This window comes from Protopterus annectens, chromosome 6.part0 (genome assembly GCF_019279795.1).
Source record: "Protopterus annectens isolate FY-2018-M chromosome 6.part0, PAN1.0, whole genome shotgun sequence".
NCBI classification, from domain to species: domain Eukaryota; kingdom Metazoa; phylum Chordata; order Ceratodontiformes; family Protopteridae; genus Protopterus; species Protopterus annectens.
In genome coordinates, this window is record NC_056737.1 from 672,511,936 (window position 1) to 672,530,872 (window position 18,937).

Below are 18,937 nucleotides of genomic sequence, written 5' to 3' on the forward strand. Positions count from 1 at the left end.
TTAAACATTTCTTGTACATACTGTAGTAAACTATTCATAATCTTTTCTTGAGTTCTTTGTTTTCCTTTTACATTTTTTATTTCTCTCATTGCACTACCGTCTTGCTTTACTAATCTGCTTAAGTAACTCAATACTTCTCTTTATCCTTGTAAAAAGATCTTTGCTTGTATAACAATTCTTGTATCTTTTTTTGATTCCTTTCATATAATTCTTTTTCTTTGTCAAAGTACATTCTATCTTTATGTTCTAAGTCTTCCAATTTATCATTATATGTTATTTTATATTTTTCTTCCTCTTCTTTTCTCACATCATTTTTCTACTGTAAAAAACATTTTTATATTTTCCTTAAATATTATCCACCATTCAGACCAGTTGTTATAAAATGTTCTCATAGTAATATGATCTATCTATAATTGTATTACTAATCTCTTTCCTTCTTCATTCCATGCTTTCTCATTTATACTTTTTACTCCTTTACTATTATTTTTATTCCTTGTTTTTCCTTTTTGTCTAGCCATATTGCAGGATGTTCAGAAAATCCTGTTTCAGTTACCTCCCCATCTCATTTATCTAAACCTTCTGATACTATAAAATAGTAGTTCTATGCATGCCCCTTTTGTAAGTCCATGAATTTTTGTGCTAACATTTTTACTTAACCACATCTTATAACTTCAAGCATTTTTATTATGTCATTTCCTTTCGTTTTCCACTTGCCTCTTAAATTACGTCTCCTGTTATTTTAATATTCATATTTATCACTACATAGTCTAAAATTTGATGAAATGAGCTTTCCCTTTCCTTACAGTTAGTATAAGCATATAATTTTATAATTCTATATACTTTTTCTATTTTAAGTCTACAGTGGTTAATCATCTAATTTTTGCTAAAGTTACATTTAGTATCTTTATTGTATTTCTACAGAATATGGCTATTCCAGAACATCTCTTATTTCCCAAATTACAGATATCTCTCCACCCCATAGTTTCTCCATTTGTAATATTTCTTTATTTGTAACAGATCTTATCTTTTAATGTAATTGCATCTACATCACATGTATTCCACTCCAAAATTCCCATTCTTCATAATATATTCTTAATACTATTCACATTTTATAGAAAGTACTCTAAAATTTTCATTTTTCATTTTCCTTAAATTCACGGTTTCATAAGTTCATAGCTAAGCACTGGGCTAGGTTTCTTAATAAGCCATTTAAGCCTAGCCAGGTTCCTTCCCCGAGATGAGAATCAAAAGTTGTACCCTGTGTCTGTGAGTCAAATACCTTAACCATTGTACCAAGCCCCAATCATTAATTGTATATATTATTTTTCATCCATGTCCTCTATTTTTTCTTTGTAGTTATCCCTTTACATTTTCTTTTTTCTATCTTTTACCCTTTCACTAATAGAATTCTTTATTCCTTTTACGACCTTCCAATTTATATCTTCATCACTTCTTCTGTTCCTCTTTATTATTTTTTTCTCAGCTAAATTTTCTTCTGTTTCTACTTCTTCTAAAATTTCTTATCTTTGTTCCTTTTTTCTTTTTCCTAACTCTTATTTTAATTTTTACGATCCATCCATAAATGTCCAGTTTTGTTACATTTATAACATTCCAATTCATATTTTTTGCATCATGTCCCATTTCCCGACAAATGTAACATTTTCTTTTGTCACAGTTATCGATTGACTGATTAATGGATGGATGGACATTTGATTACTGAGAAGCCCTTTACAGTGGAGGCCCAGATAGAAAAGCTCCAAATTTCTTAAGTTACTTATAAAATGAGTTACTTATCAAATGGCTTTCTCTTCAACAAAAAAAATGTGTTTTGGGTTGTTCCCAGTGTTTTACAGCATCCCTTTTCCCCTCCATATTTATCATGCTTGGTATATGTGTAATTTGATCTCTTTCTATTTTTCACAAAACTACAATCCCAGCCACCAGTCCTTAAACTCCTTTTGTATTTAACTTTTGCAATGTGTAGTACTTCTTTACATAAAGCTTTTAAATGTCCTTTCAAAGTCTCTCTTTCTACCTCTATTCAAAATTGTACCTGAGTTTTCTTTTTTGTTTTTATCATATAAAGAGTCCATGGCTTACAGTATTTCTTTTTTCATATTCTAGAAAATTTTCCATTGAAAAAACACAGTCTCAGATATGTCACCAAATGTCTGTTTGTTAATAAGAATAAATGTTCGTACCTCATGTGCTTTTACATCCAAAGGAGCTATTAAATTGTCGCACACTTCATACCTGTCCATTTCTTTGTCTTCTTTACTTTGAATCCTTACTACATACTTTCGTTTTTTATTTTCTTTTGCCTTCTTTTCTGCTACTCCACTTTTGGCTCCTTTTACTTTCTCTAAATATATTTTCTTCTCCATCTCGTGATGTATATTCAGTGTTGTGTTTATGTTTTCTGTATTTTTATTATATCTTGTTAAGAAGCCAACAAGCTATGCAAATGATTGAGTTGTGTCTAGTGATTGGTGGAAATGTTGTTAATATGAACTTTTGTCACTCCCAGAGGATAGGAATATCTTATAAAATGATTCTAAGAATTGTTTTAATTTAATTAATTAATGAATTACTTACCTTGATGCCCTGTGCTGATCATGGACACTGTACGTTTGTCTTAGTCATGCCTTAAGAAGTTGAGCAGCAAACATATTTGCAGGTAAGTGATTTGCGTAACTATTTCTTGCCCCTGACTAGGATTTATTGAAAACATTTGAAAATAAACAAACTGCAGGACAGGAGTGAGCAAAGTTTAGCAGTAGTGTTTGTCAAGCGGGTGTGACCAGGCATGTCGTTGCTAGTTGGCATTTCTTAATATTTTGGCATCACATCAAAATAATCAGCAGGGTGTAAAATATTTTGAATTTCAGGATTGTAGTTTTCTGAGTTTGAAAAACTGAAGGTAGTGGAGTTTATTCACTGCTTCTGTACTGTGATGTTCATGTAATTTGTTAAATTAATTATTATTGGTTTTACCAGAGTTTTGATTTTGAGGTAGGTTTTCATTGTTACATAACTGAATCTTAATGGGGTAGAACTAGGTTAAAGCAAGTTACACCAGTGAAGGACACTGTACTAACCATGCAGGATTTCTGCCCATTCTTCTTCCACTTTAATCATGGTACCTTTCTGCACAGTGTACAAAGCAGCATGGGTCATTGGTTTGAGGTCAGTGTCACACTGCAATCTCTGGGACCTCTGCAGCTCTGAATTAATATTTGCTATAGATGGAACCTTACCCCTCATGAGAAAGCATGTGAAAACAGCTTTATTGCCTGCATGTGTGTGACTGCAAAGAGGCAAACAAAATGTTACCTCTGTGCTTTTGTATATAATGTAGTATAAACCAGTGGTGTACTACACTAAAATGATGTCAGAGCTGCTGGAGTTTAGAATTAGAGAACACTATCTTAGAACCTGCCTTTGTAATATGTGCTTTCATGAACACAGCCATCAGGGACTTTGCAGTCTGCCTTCCCTGACACTGTCCTCAAGAGATGCAGCTCCCAGCTGTCACAGGTCTTACAGAGGAAAGTTCTGGCTGAGAGGCTTACCACTGAGTGCCCCAGCAAAGTGTAGTCCTCATTTAAGGTGAAGCATCCTTGAGTTATCAAGTACCTGCTCTGCTGCTCAAGTGTCAGAAAATGGATGGTTTCCAGCTTCTGTGAACACTGTTCATGAGTGTGAGAAACAATCAGTGGACTTTGTTGCAAGGAATTAGGTGCTGAGAAAGCTGCAGAAGTTTGCCAAAATGGATATATAGAGAGTGCCACCTACTTACAAAGTATCCCCTCTCCTTTTGGAACAGGAACAGTCTTCAGATTTTCCATTTCCCCTATCATCAGAGTGAGGCATGGTGCAGTTACTTATGAAATCTGCTTGGCTGGAAGATGAGCAGCGCATCAGTATTGCTGTATGTGTTATGTCAGGAGATCAGTAAGGTGTCAGACATCAGGGAGTCTGTACTGCATAGAAAACCTGTAGTGTAAAAGGTCAAAACAACAGATTGTAAGCACTTTTGTCCAGAAGGCCACAGTATACTTTAGATGACTGTCCGAAGGCTGTTGCACATAACTGTGATTTTTAACTATATTTGTAAAAAAAATGTAGCTGAGCAACTTCACTGGATGAGAATGAGTGTGTGGATGATTACATTTCTATTAAAAAAAAAATGTCAGACTTGCAAGTAATGATTATCTGTGTGCATTCTTCATTTGTACACTACAAAGGTAAGCCAAATTAGAAGTTAACCAGGCATGGGGGGGGGGTTGCAACAGAAATTATCAGTTGTTAGGACTCATCCTAGTGGTCATTCATGGAATGGTAGTCACCTAAATGCCATAGAGCTTTATATGTATGTATGTGTATGTGTCAGTGTAGTCATTTAAGCATATTATTTATTTAGTTAATTATTTCAGCATCAGCATCAACTCCCTTTTTCCTATAGGCAGTTTTGTACAAGAGAAACATGCTTTTAAAGTTACAGTATGAACACACAATAACTAATTGGCAGCTATACATGAGAAAATGTACAATCAGTAAACTGCAGCGGCATATACAGTGAGGACTGAAATTTCAAAGTACAATTTTACATTTATGGATAGGAAATATAAGGAGGTATGGGAGATGTGAGTAGAAAGCAGAGAGACTGTGATGAGTAGAAATCTGAATGCAGGTGAGGAAAGGTGAGTACTGTGTAAATTTGTTAGTTGATGAAGAGAAAAAGAAAGCTGTAGGGAAATTGTGGAAGATGTAGAAGGTGATGAGTATGAGTTAGAATTTTCCTGGAGGGAAAAACTTGTCAGGGGTAAATAGAGACAGAAGTGGCAGTAAGGGCAAAGGATAGAAAACAGTAGGAACTGTACTTTGAGACTTTGCTTTGTTGAGGTATATAAGGAAATGTTGGTGTGTAATGGCTAGGATAGTGTAACCTGGGGAGGTGCAAGTACAGAGCTAAGTGTTCTTAAAGTGTTTTTTAGCAAGGTTTTGAACCTGGATAGGTTGAATTGTTTTTCGCCTCCCCGCAGAAACATACCATACGTTTTTAGAGTTTTAAGGTTTTAAAAAAGGAAGAAAGGAATAAATTCCCTGTCTCCCCAACCTAAGAACAAGTCAAACCAAACAAATAGTTTAGGGTACAGTATTAGTCAGGCCTGTTTTTAATAGTAATTGTCATGCAACCAGAAACTAATGTTAACTGGCTTTTACCAATCCCCATGGGTGCCGGTTAACCGAGAGTTTACTGTATTATGAACAGTTGCTAAGTGGGTGATAGAGAGTGCGGAATTTCTTGTCAGCCTGTTTTAAGACTATGTAGTGGTGGGATTTTGCAGACTTTTTAGTCATGAATTTAGCTGTCTTGCTAAAGCATTGTTCAGTTTTTGACAGAGATTGCTAAAGGCTGATGTAGGTGGGGCATTGTATGGTAGTGAAAGTTCGGAGATATGTACAGATTATTTTTTTTTTTTTTGGCATTGCTGATTAAAAATTGTTTGCTACAATATAAGAGTCCAGTTTTGCTGTAGGTATATTGTCATTTAAAGTTGCCATTTTTTTTAAACCTCAAAAGCCATGTTTAGCTGCTCAGGAATTATGAAGTATGCTTCATGCTGCCCTATAGACTGAGACTTAGTTACTTAAACTCTAGCACCTCTGCTTTATGTGATACTTTTGGCAGCAGTCAGGTAAAGAAGGATATTAAGTTTTGAAGTTAAACACGGCTAGAGCGACTGTTCAGGGAAGGCTTCTATAACAAGTGTTCCATTTCCCTTTTTAGGATAGATGAGTGCATCTGTTTTTTTTTTTTCTTTTTGTCCTTTAGCCTGCACAAAATCATTGAAGTCTGTATTGGCAGGCCTTGTTCTACGAATGCGGAAAATGGGAAGGTTGGACTGCTGTGTGTTGTCATAAACTGTATTGATTTTCTCACTGTGACATAGGTGCAGATGCAGGCAGGGAATGGATATCCAGCTTCCACCAATGACCACACTTGCTAAATATTTCCTAGAAATTGATTATGTCAAAGTTATTGGCCCCTTATGCTGTGCTTAGTATATGGGAGCATGCATTTGGTGCTGCCAGGTTGTATCTGTATGGGAATGCCCGCACTCACTTGAAAAGCTAGCAAGGCCTTGTATCTCTGAGCACACAGATTAGCTGTAAGTTAAGGGGTTAAGGACAGAAAACAGAAAAGTCCCTGTTTTCTCCCTGGATGACAGCTGTAACTGACTTTTGACAGTTTTTTACCCTGGGAACTAGTAGACACATTCATGGTGGTAAGGGGCTTTATGGTTAGTGGCAATAAAAAAAGAACCAGCCAGTCACTTACTTCATTACAGTTTGGGAAGAGGAATGTTTCTTAGATGTTCTATACTGGTTTTGGCAGGATCTGTTATGCAACATATTGACTGTTGTGTGTGTGCTGTTATTTAATGGCACTGCTTTTCTCCTTCAAACTTTTAACAGGTGTTTGGGATTCTTGAGTCACCAGAATATAATGCAGTTTCCACAGCTGTCTACAGACCTGTTATAGGTGAAGAAAAAGAAAGGAGCCACAGTAATCAGCAAGTAAAGAAAGATAAAGCTATAAGTCAGAAGACTACATTGGCACAGACGTATAGTTCTCTACCAACTGGTTGTCCTCAGAATATAACACAGGTAAAGTTACAAATGCATGAGTATGTCTGTAAAGCATAACATTCTCTCATTCGTTAGATAAAGGTCGTAGACGAATTGTGTGTGTGCTCGCGCAGATACACACACACACACACACACACACACACACACACACACACACACACACACACACACACACACACACACACACACACACGCACACACACACACACACACACACACACATGCGCGTGCGCATTCAAAACAATTTACTTTTCTGGGGGGACATTACCTCCACATTTGAGCAGTATAGTTTGTATTTCCTCTGAAACGGTGCATTTTAGTTGTTAAAATTGTGAAATGTGTTTCAAGATCTGATTTTGAGCACTCGTTTTCTATTTGTATGCCATTGAACTGGTGGGCAGTGCAGTGGTGCAGCAGTTAATGTTGTCGCCTCACAGCAAGAGGTTCTCTGGTTCAATTGTCGGTCGGGGTGCCTTCTCTGCAGAGTCTGCATGTCCTCCCTGCATTTGCGTGGGTTTCCTCCGAGTACTCCAGTGTCCTCCCACATTCTAAAGACGTATGTCTGGAATGTTTCTCTCTGGGCCTCCACTGAAAATAGGCACTGTCCTAGTAGGAATTTCCCAGTCAACAAATGTTAAAATAAAAATTAAAAAATAAATGAAAAAAACTGAATAAGTCGGTTAACTAAAATGAAATTCGTTAAAGAAAAAGAAACTGTATTCTGGACCTTAAATGCTGGCAAAGCTGGGGACTTATGATTAGTGGATGAAAAATAATCCCTGTTAATTTCAGGGCTTTTCTGCAGTGGATAAATACTTGTGTCCTGTCACATGATTTTTTGTTAGTTCTGAATTCCCATAGCCATGCTTCTTTGAATGGTACCATACGCCATGTGAATTGGTTACAGCACCCACTGTTCCCCAGTTCTTTAAATCTGCTCGTGCTGTTGCACAGCATCTTGTCAGTTTTTTCTTGTGTTCTTTTTGAAGCCATTCCTGATAACTATCAAGCTCCCTCCAATCAGACATGCCCATTTGTTCCGCAGCCACTAGGAATACTGGCTGGTTGTTGAGGTGAGATCTGTCATGAGGGGGGCTGTCATTTAGACAGCTGGGGGTACTTTGCATCCCTGACTATGAGGCCATTTTGTATTCATGTTAAGTTATGTGCTGTCCACATCACCAAAAGGACCACAATGCCTTAATCTTGCAAGCTGATGTTCCTGTTGACCTGTTGCAAAGGCTGTTATCATATGGTGGTTTGATATGCCAAACCCATGCTCCTGGGGATGTACATTTGTATTGTACCCTCTCTGGGGGAAGCAACAGTCTGCATCCTGCTTCACCCAGCCCTCCCCAGAAATGTGCACACCCATCTTTCCCTGTCAGAAAGCACCCTAGGCCACTAATCAAGCTTAAATTGCTCGGGCCTCATCTACAACTTTATCCTTCTACACCACCAGAGCTAGCAACATTTAGTTCATACTCCATCTTTATGGTAAGCTGAGGACAGCTTGATCATGGTAGAAGATAGCAGTCTTCCCTGAGTTCTGTTCCCATTAGTAAGGAAGAGGGTGAATGGGCTGTGTACGTTGTATTCATCTGGGAGGGTCACCTTATGTGTTCATTTCCTTTTCAGAACATTCATCAGCTTTACCCTTATTTTTGTTAAAGGTGCTGTTCTGTTTACAGCATTGCATGGAACCTCATTTGGTGCACGAGGCACTGGTTTGTAGTCAGCACTGATAGGTGCTTTCATTAGTTCTTTTTATTCTCTGTGGTTCACTCTCCACATCAGTGTCAGAGTAATTTTGTCTGATTAGTGGCTGATGGTTGTCAACCATTTATTATTTTTTTTTTTGAAGATCATCAGTCAAATTTTAAAACATTGAAGTGTAATTGTTTTAGGCTGTTGCCCTTTTGGTTACCATAAGTAACTGGATTTTTTGGTATTTTATGTTTCTACTACTATATTATAATGGTAGAAGGGAGGGTCATAACAGTGATTTGTCAAAATAGGTAGCAAAAAACATTAACAATTAAATCTAGTTCTGTCTGCCCTTTTGAGGAGGATGTGACTATTCAGATGACTCCCAAAAGCAGCAGCATACAGTTGCATCAAAACCAAAATTCTCCTATCTTTAAAGCTTTGGAAACAAATGATATTAGCACACCTTTGTCAGTATCTACATTGATATCCCCTGTGGTCACATCAGATTTAGAGATCACTAATACTTCAGCATCATTTAACTACGCTACAACCAGCATAGCTTCATTCAGATTGACTGCAGTCTCAATGCAGCCTTCTTTTTACTATAAGACCTTTGCAAGGGTGAACATTAACATGCCGTAAAATAACTCTCCTGGCTAGAATTACAGCATACTCTAATCCTGTCTTAACTTAGTATAACTGAAAAACTCATTTACAAACCAAAACTATACCCATCTCAAAGTAATCTAGCACATCGTTACTCAACAAACAGGCCTCTCTGCATAAATAAAATGCTTCTTCTTGTAACTCCCTCAAACAACCTAGCTGGTAACTCCCTTTACTTCTCTTATGTTTACAAACTATGGAACAACATACTCACACATCTAAAGCTGAACAACACAAAGAAGCAGTTTAAATTCCACCTTAAACAATACCTCCCTGAGTCATGGCTCTGCCCTTGCTCTGTTCCTGACTAATGTTTCCCTACTTTAGTCTCCTAAGTCCTATACATAACCCAAGCTTCAATCTAGCACTTTGCAACATTTGATCACTTTCCCTTACACTGTATCTAACTCTTACATTCTATTACCTATCTGTGAAACGGCTAAAATGTTTCATTAAATTATCAGTTAAAATATAGACAAACATAAATTAACAGAAAAGAAAATGATTCAGTATTTACAACTTTTTCCATTTACATACATTTATGTCACTTTTTTTTCTTTCCTTGAAACTGTAGTCACTCCAACATTACATAAATTGCTGAATTACTGTCTTGCCTTAAACTTCATTTCTACTCCTCCTGAACAGTATTCTACATTTATTTTTCCGACAATTTCATTTTATTTCTATGTAATTTTCTCCTTTTCTTTTCTAAAGATCACTTTTCCAGTCCTTTTACCTCTTTTATAATATTCCGTACCTCAGATGCAGTTTGAGTTCTGTTTTCTAAAAATTGCATTTTTGGCAGCCACCAGAATTAAACTTAATAAGGCCTTACTTTGTCTAGGCAATTCAGATCCTGTGCACCATGTCAAAAGAATAATTTATTTTGCTATGGCCATTTTCTCACCCAATAATTCTGACAGAATACTGTGTAGGAAATTTTTAATGTCTGCCAACATATTACACAGCACTCCCAAAACATATGTTCTTAGTTACCCCTTTCTTCCCTATCATACCTCCAACATTTGCTATCTACCTGAAAAAAATTCTTTGAAGTCCATTTGGGGTATAAAAATATCAATGCAAGCAGTTCCAAGCAAATATCCTAAACTTTCTGGACTTTGTTACATACTTGGGAGCCATGCATATGAACTCCCATTGTGCTCTTGTAAATTGCTTTTCCAATAGCTCTTCCCAGCCTTTTCTAACCTCATCTGATTGATTCTTAAGTTAGTATGCAATGTTTTATATGCCTACTAATTTTCCCTTTTTTAACAGGAGTTTCTGCTCCAGATTTAACTAAAAACTCTACCAGAGCAGATCTTTCAAATCCCCTTATTTCTTTCTCTTTGCCTGTACTCAGATGTCAATCCCTGGTAGGGAAGGCAGTCTGTAGCCTGTAGTGCAAACATCTTCCTGGCCTCATCCCACTCAGTTCCCTTTCCCTCTGTAGCTATTTGCTGTAATACCTGTACTACTTTGCCAATTTTCTCCAGTACATTCCATCCCACTCTTGTCCATTTTCTGTAACCCCTACTTGCAGTAATCCCGTTTCTCCATTCTCATGTTGGCTTATTTCTTAGAATACATTCTTCTAAATCTCTTTTCTGCATTCTCATGTTGGCTTATTTCTTAGACTACTTTCTTCTACGATATGAATATAATATTCTGAATAGTTGTTATTATTCCCCTTAAGGGTCTGCATCCAAAATCTCACTCTGTCTTCATGTTTTGGACTTCATCATCATACATTTCCATTTTCAATTATAACCTTTTGCTTGTGTTATTTATATGTATGTGTTTGTGTGTATATGTGGGTCTACTTCATTTGCCCTAACTTCCAATTGCCCGACACCAAATGACCGAAATTTCATTTGACCGACACTTCATTTGACCAACAAGTATTATTGGCAGTAAATGGGATATGCCCCCTTCCTCACTGTAGTGCGACCCTGGAGTTAGAATATATAGTTGGGGGGTGTGGGGGGGCTTTAATATTGCTAACTATATATTCTAAGTCCAGAGTTGCACTAAAGTCGGGAAGGGGGCATATCTCATTTACTTGCCAATAATACTTGTCGGTCAAATGAAGTGTCGGTCAAATGAAATTTCGATCAAATGGGTGTCAGGCAATCAGAAGTTAGGGCAAATGAAGTAGATCCGTATATATATATGTATATATATATATATATATATATATATATATATATATATATATATATATACTTATGACATTAGACGTCTTATTAAATGTGTTACTGATTGGATTGTTTACATGATTAGACATCTTATTACATGTGATACTTTTTGGATTGTTTACATGGCAGTTTGCCAGTGTGGTGCCTTTTAGGTGGGGCAAACATCACATCAATTTAAGCATAGGATAGCTACACATCTTAGTGATATTAATTGCAAACGAAATAGGAGTGCATTATATAAACATATTATTGGACGCTCTAAATTGGCCCTAGGCACGCGTGGTGTGTGTGTGTGTGTGTGTGTGTGTGTGTGTGTGTGTGTGTGTGTGTGTGTGTGTGTGTGTGTGTGTCTTCTGTGGAAGGTTGGGCACCGGGCTGGCAACTCAACACTGTAAAACTCCACTGCCAATCATGAGCAGACAGGTGACCCCTAACCGTGAAAAGTCAAAAGAAGAAGAAGATTGAACATGCAGCTGCCCACTTTATTTTTGTTGGTTTGGATGTTGTGACAGGGAATAATTTATCCAAACTGACTAAAAATAAATTATTGGATTACAAAGAAAGGCTTTGGTTAATAAATTTGGGGGCTAGTTATAAACCAGGCCTTAATGAATATTGGTAGAATATGATTATTTTTGATAATTTATGGCAATTATGTGCATGTTTGTGTGTATATTCATTTACATATGCACTTATTTTTATGTACATGTATATGTATTATATTTTTCTACATGTTGTAGCTATTGATTGATGGTCATATATTTATTATGAATTTTTTTTGTTATACTGGGCTTTTTTACAAATATGTTTAGTTCTTATGTTATGCACTGATATATTTGTAGAAGGATGTGGTTACAGTCACTTTAAACCGTTGTTTAAGTCCTTTTGGAGAATAAGATGCAATATTGCACTGATGACTCTGTGGGGCGAAACTAGTATGCTGCTGTAGCCTTGAACTGCGAGCTGTGAGCTGTTAGCTGTTGTGTGCTGCTTTCTTCATTGCACTGAATTGAAGCAAAGAACTTAAGTAAAGAACCTTTTTCTGCATTTTTCGTGATGGATTTATTTTTACAGGATCTACTAAAGTTATTGTCCACAACTTCTGGTTTATAAAAATATGTCTGACCTGTATATAAAACTAAAGAGACTAAAAACATTTTCGTTGCATGTATCTTACTATTCATATCCATGATCAAGAGCTTCCAGCCTCTTGGCTTTTGTATTATCTTTTGTGCAGTCTCTTTCCAGATGTCCTTAGGTAGCATAACAGAAGTCCTTTTAATCCATAATACTAAATGCTTCATCTTGTCATGTCCCCATTTTGCTGAACCAATTTATGTGTGGGCACATAATTTATGGACATAGCCTTTAGTTTAGCCTCAGTTTTATATTCCAAAAAGACTTAAAACTGTCTCAAAGTGTCGCACAAGACTGAAATGTCCTTTTTTTTTTATTTATAAGGTACAAAGTAATATCATCTGCAAATAAAGCCAACTTTTCTTGATTATCATACTAATTATATCCTTGAATTTCAGAGTTTGTTATTTTTGTTGTCAGTGGCTCTAAATGTAAAGCAAATAAAGGGGAAAGAGGACAACCATGCCTGGTTCTTCTATTCAGTTGTAATGTATCAGGGAGGATTAATTATTTTTTGCAGTCCTTCATATATTTCCTTCTAATAAACCTTATTATTGTATCAGGAAATGCAAATGATTCCATTGCCCTACTCATATAATCCCAGCTTACTCCATCAAATGCTTTCTCTGCATTCAGGGCCAGTAACAACATCGATGTTTTCTTACATTCATCCACCCTGTGGATCATCATTGTTGCATTAATGTTGTCAAATGGTTGCCTGCCCTCCACAAAACCACATTGATCAATTATCTATCAATTATGGCAACACCTTTGCTATTCTTTTAGGTAGTGTAGATTTGAAGACTTTATAATCATTGTTTAACTTTGAAATTGGTCTATTTGCAGCTAGGTCTGATGTTTTTTTACTGCTTTTAAGTAATATAGCCACCACAGATTTCTTCCATGATGTTCCTGCCTCACCTCATTTTAAAGTACTATTAAATAAAATCTTCCAGATCTTTATCACTTTCTTCCCTCCTAACTTCCAAGCTTCCACATGAATACCATCTATTCTTGTAGACTTTTCTGAATGTTGGTCATACATTACCGTTTTTATCATCTCTTTGTATCTTAACTGTTAGTTGTTGACCCTTGTCTACCTTTAACCATGGCATAGTTAAGCCTTCCATAAATATTTCCATTTGTGTTCTTTATATTCACCTTTCGCTGCTTTATACAAATTTTCATACAATTTCCGAAATATTTCTTTTAATCTCTTTATCTCTCTAATCACATTTAACCAAGTGCAGTAAATGCAGTTTCTACCACATGACTGGCTTCCCTTTAATGGTTGTTTCAGGATATATTATACAAAGGAAGTTTTGGGTATATTCATCTCTATGAAGCCTTACAGTCTGGGTTTCCAGTTTGTAAATTGGGCACCCTTAGAAACAGCTGTTCTTAGGGACATTTTTCCTTCCTTCTGTCTGCCCTGTTTTTCTCATTCACAGGATTGTCTAAAGGCAGTGCCGTTTATGGTAGAGCTCACATTATCAGTTGATTTGTGAAAAAACACTGCAGTAGTTAATGTCTTTTTCCAGTTCCTGCTCCTCGTCTGGCTGGCATAATCGATTATGTGCTCTTCATTTATATTCTTGTGTCCTTGTAGAATGTTTCTCATAATTAAAAGCATTTTTCAGGAGGAGTCAGGAAAGGGGGACCAGTAGTATGTGTGCATACTGTAACTTAAGTGAAAGAGATGCTAGAGTGGTGCCAGAAGCAATGTCACCCTGTCAGGATGGTAACTTGAGAATACTAAAGAGCTATTCATGAAGACCCAGGGAGGATGGACTCATGTTTACTCACTCTATAGGTATCTGTCTCAAAGATCATATGAAATAACAGCTACTAGCTTATTTGACATGTCCTCTTTTGAGCCAGCAGTATACATCTGCATCATTGTTTTGGTGCAGGATAATATCACTTTTTATACATTTTAAAACTGTAAAGTGTGTATAATGAGCTTTACCTGTTCCACCCAGTCATGTTCCATACAGAGAAATGGAAGTTGAGAGATCGGTGTGAGAAGCAGTTCAGATATCCTTCCTAGGTTGAGTTCTGAGCCAGCCGTGTGCCACTCCATCATCTCCTACTTTTTTGCAGTACAGAAAGGCTCTGGAGTACCATGTGTACCCCAACAGTAGTAGTATAACATACCTTGACAGGAGTAGTAGAGAAAATGTTACTAGTACCTTGTTAACACAGTAGTAGAGAAAGCCTTTGGGGAATACCTTGTATACTCAAGTAGTAGTAGAATAGCAAGCCTTTGGAGTGCCTTGTGTACTCCAGCAGTAACAGAGAAAGCCGTGTAGATTACCTTGTGCACTCCAAACATAGTAGAGAAAGCCACAGAAGTGCCTTGTGTACTCCAGCAGTAACAGAGAAAGCCGTGTAGATTACCTTGTGCACTCCAAACATAGTAGAGAAAGCCACAGAAGTGCCTTGTGTACTCCAGCAGTAACAGAGAAAGCCGTGTAGATTACCTTGTGCACTCCAAACATAGTAGAGAAAGCCACAGAAGTGCCTTGTGTACTCCAGCAGTAACAGAGAAAGCCGTGTAGATTACCTTGTGCACTCCAAACATAGTAGAGAAAGCCACAGAAGTGCCTTGTGTACTCCAGCAGTAACAGAGAAAGCCGTGTAGATTACCTTGTGCACTCCAAACATAGTAGAGAAAGCCACAGAAGTGCCTTGTGTACTCCAGCAGTAACAGAGAAAGCCGTGTAGATTACCTTGTGCACTCCAAACATAGTAGAGAAAGCCACAGAAGTGCCTTGTGTACTCCAGCAGTAACAGAGAAAGCCGTGTAGATTACCTTGTGCACTCCAAACATAGTAGAGAAAGCCACAGAAGTGCCTTGTGTACTCCAGCAGTAACAGAGAAAGCCGTGTAGATTACCTTGTGCACTCCAAACATAGTAGAGAAAGCCACAGAAGTGCCTTGTGTACTCCAGCAGTAACAGAGAAAGCCGTGTAGATTACCTTGTGCACTCCAAACATAGTAGAGAAAGCCACAGAAGTGCCTTGTGTACTCCAGCAGTAACAGAGAAAGCCGTGTAGATTACCTTGTGCACTCCAAACATAGTAGAGAAAGCCACAGAAGTGCCTTGTGTACTCCAGCAGTAACAGAGAAAGCCGTGTAGATTACCTTGTGCACTCCAAACATAGTAGAGAAAGCCACAGAAGTGCCTTGTGTACTCCAGCAGTAACAGAGAAAGCCGTGTAGATTACCTTGTGCACTCCAAACATAGTAGAGAAAGCCACAGAAGTGCCTTGTGTACTCCAGCAGTAACAGAGAAAGCCGTAGATTACCTTGTGCACTCCAAACATAGTAGAGAAAGCCACAGAAGTGCCTTGTGTACTCCAGCAGTAACAGAGAAAGCCGTGTAGATTACCTTGTGCACTCCAAACATAGTAGAGAAAGCCACAGAAGTGCCTTGTGTACTCCAGCAGTAACAGAGAAAGCCGTGTAGATTACCTTGTGCACTCCAAACATAGTAGAGAAAGCCACAGAAGTGCCTTGTGTACTCCAGCAGTAACAGAGAAAGCCGTGTAGATTACCTTGTGCACTCCAAACATAGTAGAGAAAGCCACAGAAGTGCCTTGTGTACTCCAGCAGTAACAGAGAAAGCCGTGTAGATTACCTTGTGCACTCCAAACATAGTAGAGAAAGCCACAGAAGTGCCTTGTGTACTCCAGCAGTAACAGAGAAAGCCGTGTAGATTACCTTGTGCACTCCAAACATAGTAGAGAAAGCCACAGAAGTGCCTTGTGTACTCCAGCAGTAACAGAGAAAGCCGTGTAGATTACCTTGTGCACTCCAAACATAGTAGAGAAAGCCACAGAAGTGCCTTGTGTACTCCAGCAACGTGTGTCAGTGATTTAGAAATGCTCCATTCATTCCAGAATTTTGTCGTTATTTTTGGCACACTCCACCATTTATGATAGTATTATCTCTTTGGGAAAACTGATTAAATCATTCACCAGCCTTCCTGTAATTATTATTTATTATACATGAAGGGGCTTTAACTTATATGTAATAAGAGGAAAGTGGCCATGGAGGGCATGCTGAGGCAGGTGATCCCTTTTATTGCCCTTGAGCATTAAGTATAAAATGAACATTTGCACTGTTAATTTTAGAGCATTATGTGCTACCTGATTACCTGTTGCAGTAAATCATTTGACACTGTTTTACTGTGACATAAGATTTTAAATTGTTTTTCACATTGTGTCTTAGATTGCAAGGAAAAACTTAGTAGTCTAGTCTATCTGTGGTTTACTGTTTGTGACTGTCCATTGTATTGTTACTGCAGTTTTGTTTTGCATGTATGCAATATTTAATTTATTTTTACTTTAATTAAAGGCGCAGCCTGTCAGTCCTGTAATCCATGGGGGCCAGAAATGGGCCTCAATGTGGGCAAGCCTCGCTGACAGCTACAGCGATGTAAAATCTTCTAGTGGTATGCAAGAAAAACAAATCTCAGAAGGAAGTAAGTATCAAAACTAGAAGTAAATTAATTCTGGGTTTGCTGTCTGTTAACACTGATATTCAGCTTAGTTGAGCTTGTTAACACATGTGCTTTTTACAAAAAACACATTATATTGTCTAAAGTATGTGTCAAAAATATAAATTATTAAGACTGGTTATAAAGTGAAGTCATAGAAATGAGACTAAGAGCCTAATATGGTCATATATGCACTGATCAGATTTCACCATTTTGCTTGCTTGCTTGCACTGTCTTTTTTGTGCTGGACATTTAAGTTCATAGTTGAGTCCTAGGTTAGCTTCCCCAGTGGACCATATTAAGCATAGCCAATTTCCCTTTCAAAGGTGAGAATCAAGCACTGTACCTTCTGTCGTGTGAGGTAAACATCTTAACTACTATACCATGTATAGCTTTTCATGGATATTACTTGCAGGAGGCCATAGCGTTTAGGAATATCCCAGTCCTGGGCCTGTGTTTAATACCTTTATCCTATACCATGTACTGTAATCAACACAGTAAGCAGTATTACAAATACATTGTCATCATATTTATTGCACATTGTAGCCATGTTGTTTTTTTTTCCTAATTGCACCTTGTGACTAAAACAGGTCTGGTGAATTTATTTATTAGCCTTGCTTCTTAAGAGTGAGAAAACAGGTACCTTGCCTTTTTTATTTTACCTGGTAATCAATACTCAGTCTTTAGTGGTACTTTGTCAAAAACACAGATGTGATGAAAAGATTCCCAGTAAATGTCACTATAACATTTGTTTTAGGTTTGTGTGATTTCCCTATTCCTTTTACCTTGAAGTACTGTAAATGTTACAACGCTGATTTTGTATTTCAGTTAACAAAAATTAGTGAAGCAAAAGCTAGATTTGTTGAATAGGGTAATTCTAGATGTAGATAGGTGCAGTGGTAGCATTATCGCCTCACAGCAAGAAGTTCTCCGGTTCGATTCTTGGCAGGAGTGCCTTCTGTGCGGAGTTTGCATGTCATCCCTGCATTTGTGTGGGTTTCCTGTGGGTGCTCCGGTTTCATCCCACGTTTCAAAGACATGCATCTGAAGTGTTTCTCCCCGGGCCTCCACTGAAAATTGGCTTCTTTCCAAGTCAGACTTTCCTGGTAAACAAATGTTAAATAAACAAACAAATAAATATTTGTCCGTGCTGTGAAATGTTATAAAACTGTTAACAGTTGTAAAATATTGTGTTTCATTGCTCATGCAGCAAATGTAAAAGATGTTTAAGGTATGTCTGATCAGTTTGTCTTTCCTCAACTCATGACACTGAGTCTGACTTTCCAATAGTTGAGGACTGCCTGACTGGAACATTTATGCGTGGGATGGTGGATAACTGACTTAAGTTCATTCTTGCAAAAGACAGAAGTGTTGCTAGTGGATGTCACTTTGCACCCTTCTCATCTTTCTCTACTTTCCACAGATAAAAATTCACAGTGGGAATAGACTGCTTCCTACATTTGAGATCTGAGTGTGATCATTGAAAGCAAAATGGAACAGGCTAAATATTCCTAGTAAAGTTGATGGGACTTGGCTTAAAATGTAATAACACAAGTGTAGTAAATAGATGTCTGCCACCAGTACTGTTGGCCAACAGGGTGCTGGCGGAAATTGGGCTACTGTTGGCCGAAGGAGGAGGAGAAGAGGTGGAAGGCATGCCCGAAGGCAGGTAAGGGCTAGGACTGTGATAGTGAGGGTCGGAAATTTGAATGTTGGCAGTATGACTGGTATAGGGAGGGAGCTAGCTGATATGATGAACCAAAGGACAGTTGGTATAGTGTGTGTGCAAGAGACCAGATGGAAGGGGAGCAAGGCTAGGTGTATCGGAGGCGGTTTTAAATTATTTTATCATGGTGTGGATGGGAGGAGAAATGGCATAGGCATTATCCTGAAGGAAGAGTATGCTAAGAGTGTTTTGGAGGTGAAAAGAGTGTCGGATAGTGTGATGTTTATGAAGCTGGAAACTGATGGTGTAATGACAACCACCACCAATACTGTTGGCCAACAGGGTGCTGGCGAAAATTGGGCTACTGTTGGCCGAAGGAGGAGGAGAAGAGGCGGAAGG

General features: G+C 37.7%; 1 protein-coding gene across 1 annotated transcript in view; it reads left to right on the top strand.

Annotated features, from left to right (window-relative positions):
- Positions 1-18,937, top strand: part of CEP170B (centrosomal protein 170B) — a 1,277,870-nt gene that overhangs the window by 899,591 nt on the left and 359,342 nt on the right. Inside the window, exons 10-11 of the mRNA XM_044074358.1 lie at positions 6,484-6,675; positions 16,731-16,857. Of these exons, the coding sequence (XP_043930293.1) occupies positions 6,484-6,675; positions 16,731-16,857 (319 nt within the window). The remainder of the gene's footprint in view (positions 1-6,483; positions 6,676-16,730; positions 16,858-18,937) is intronic.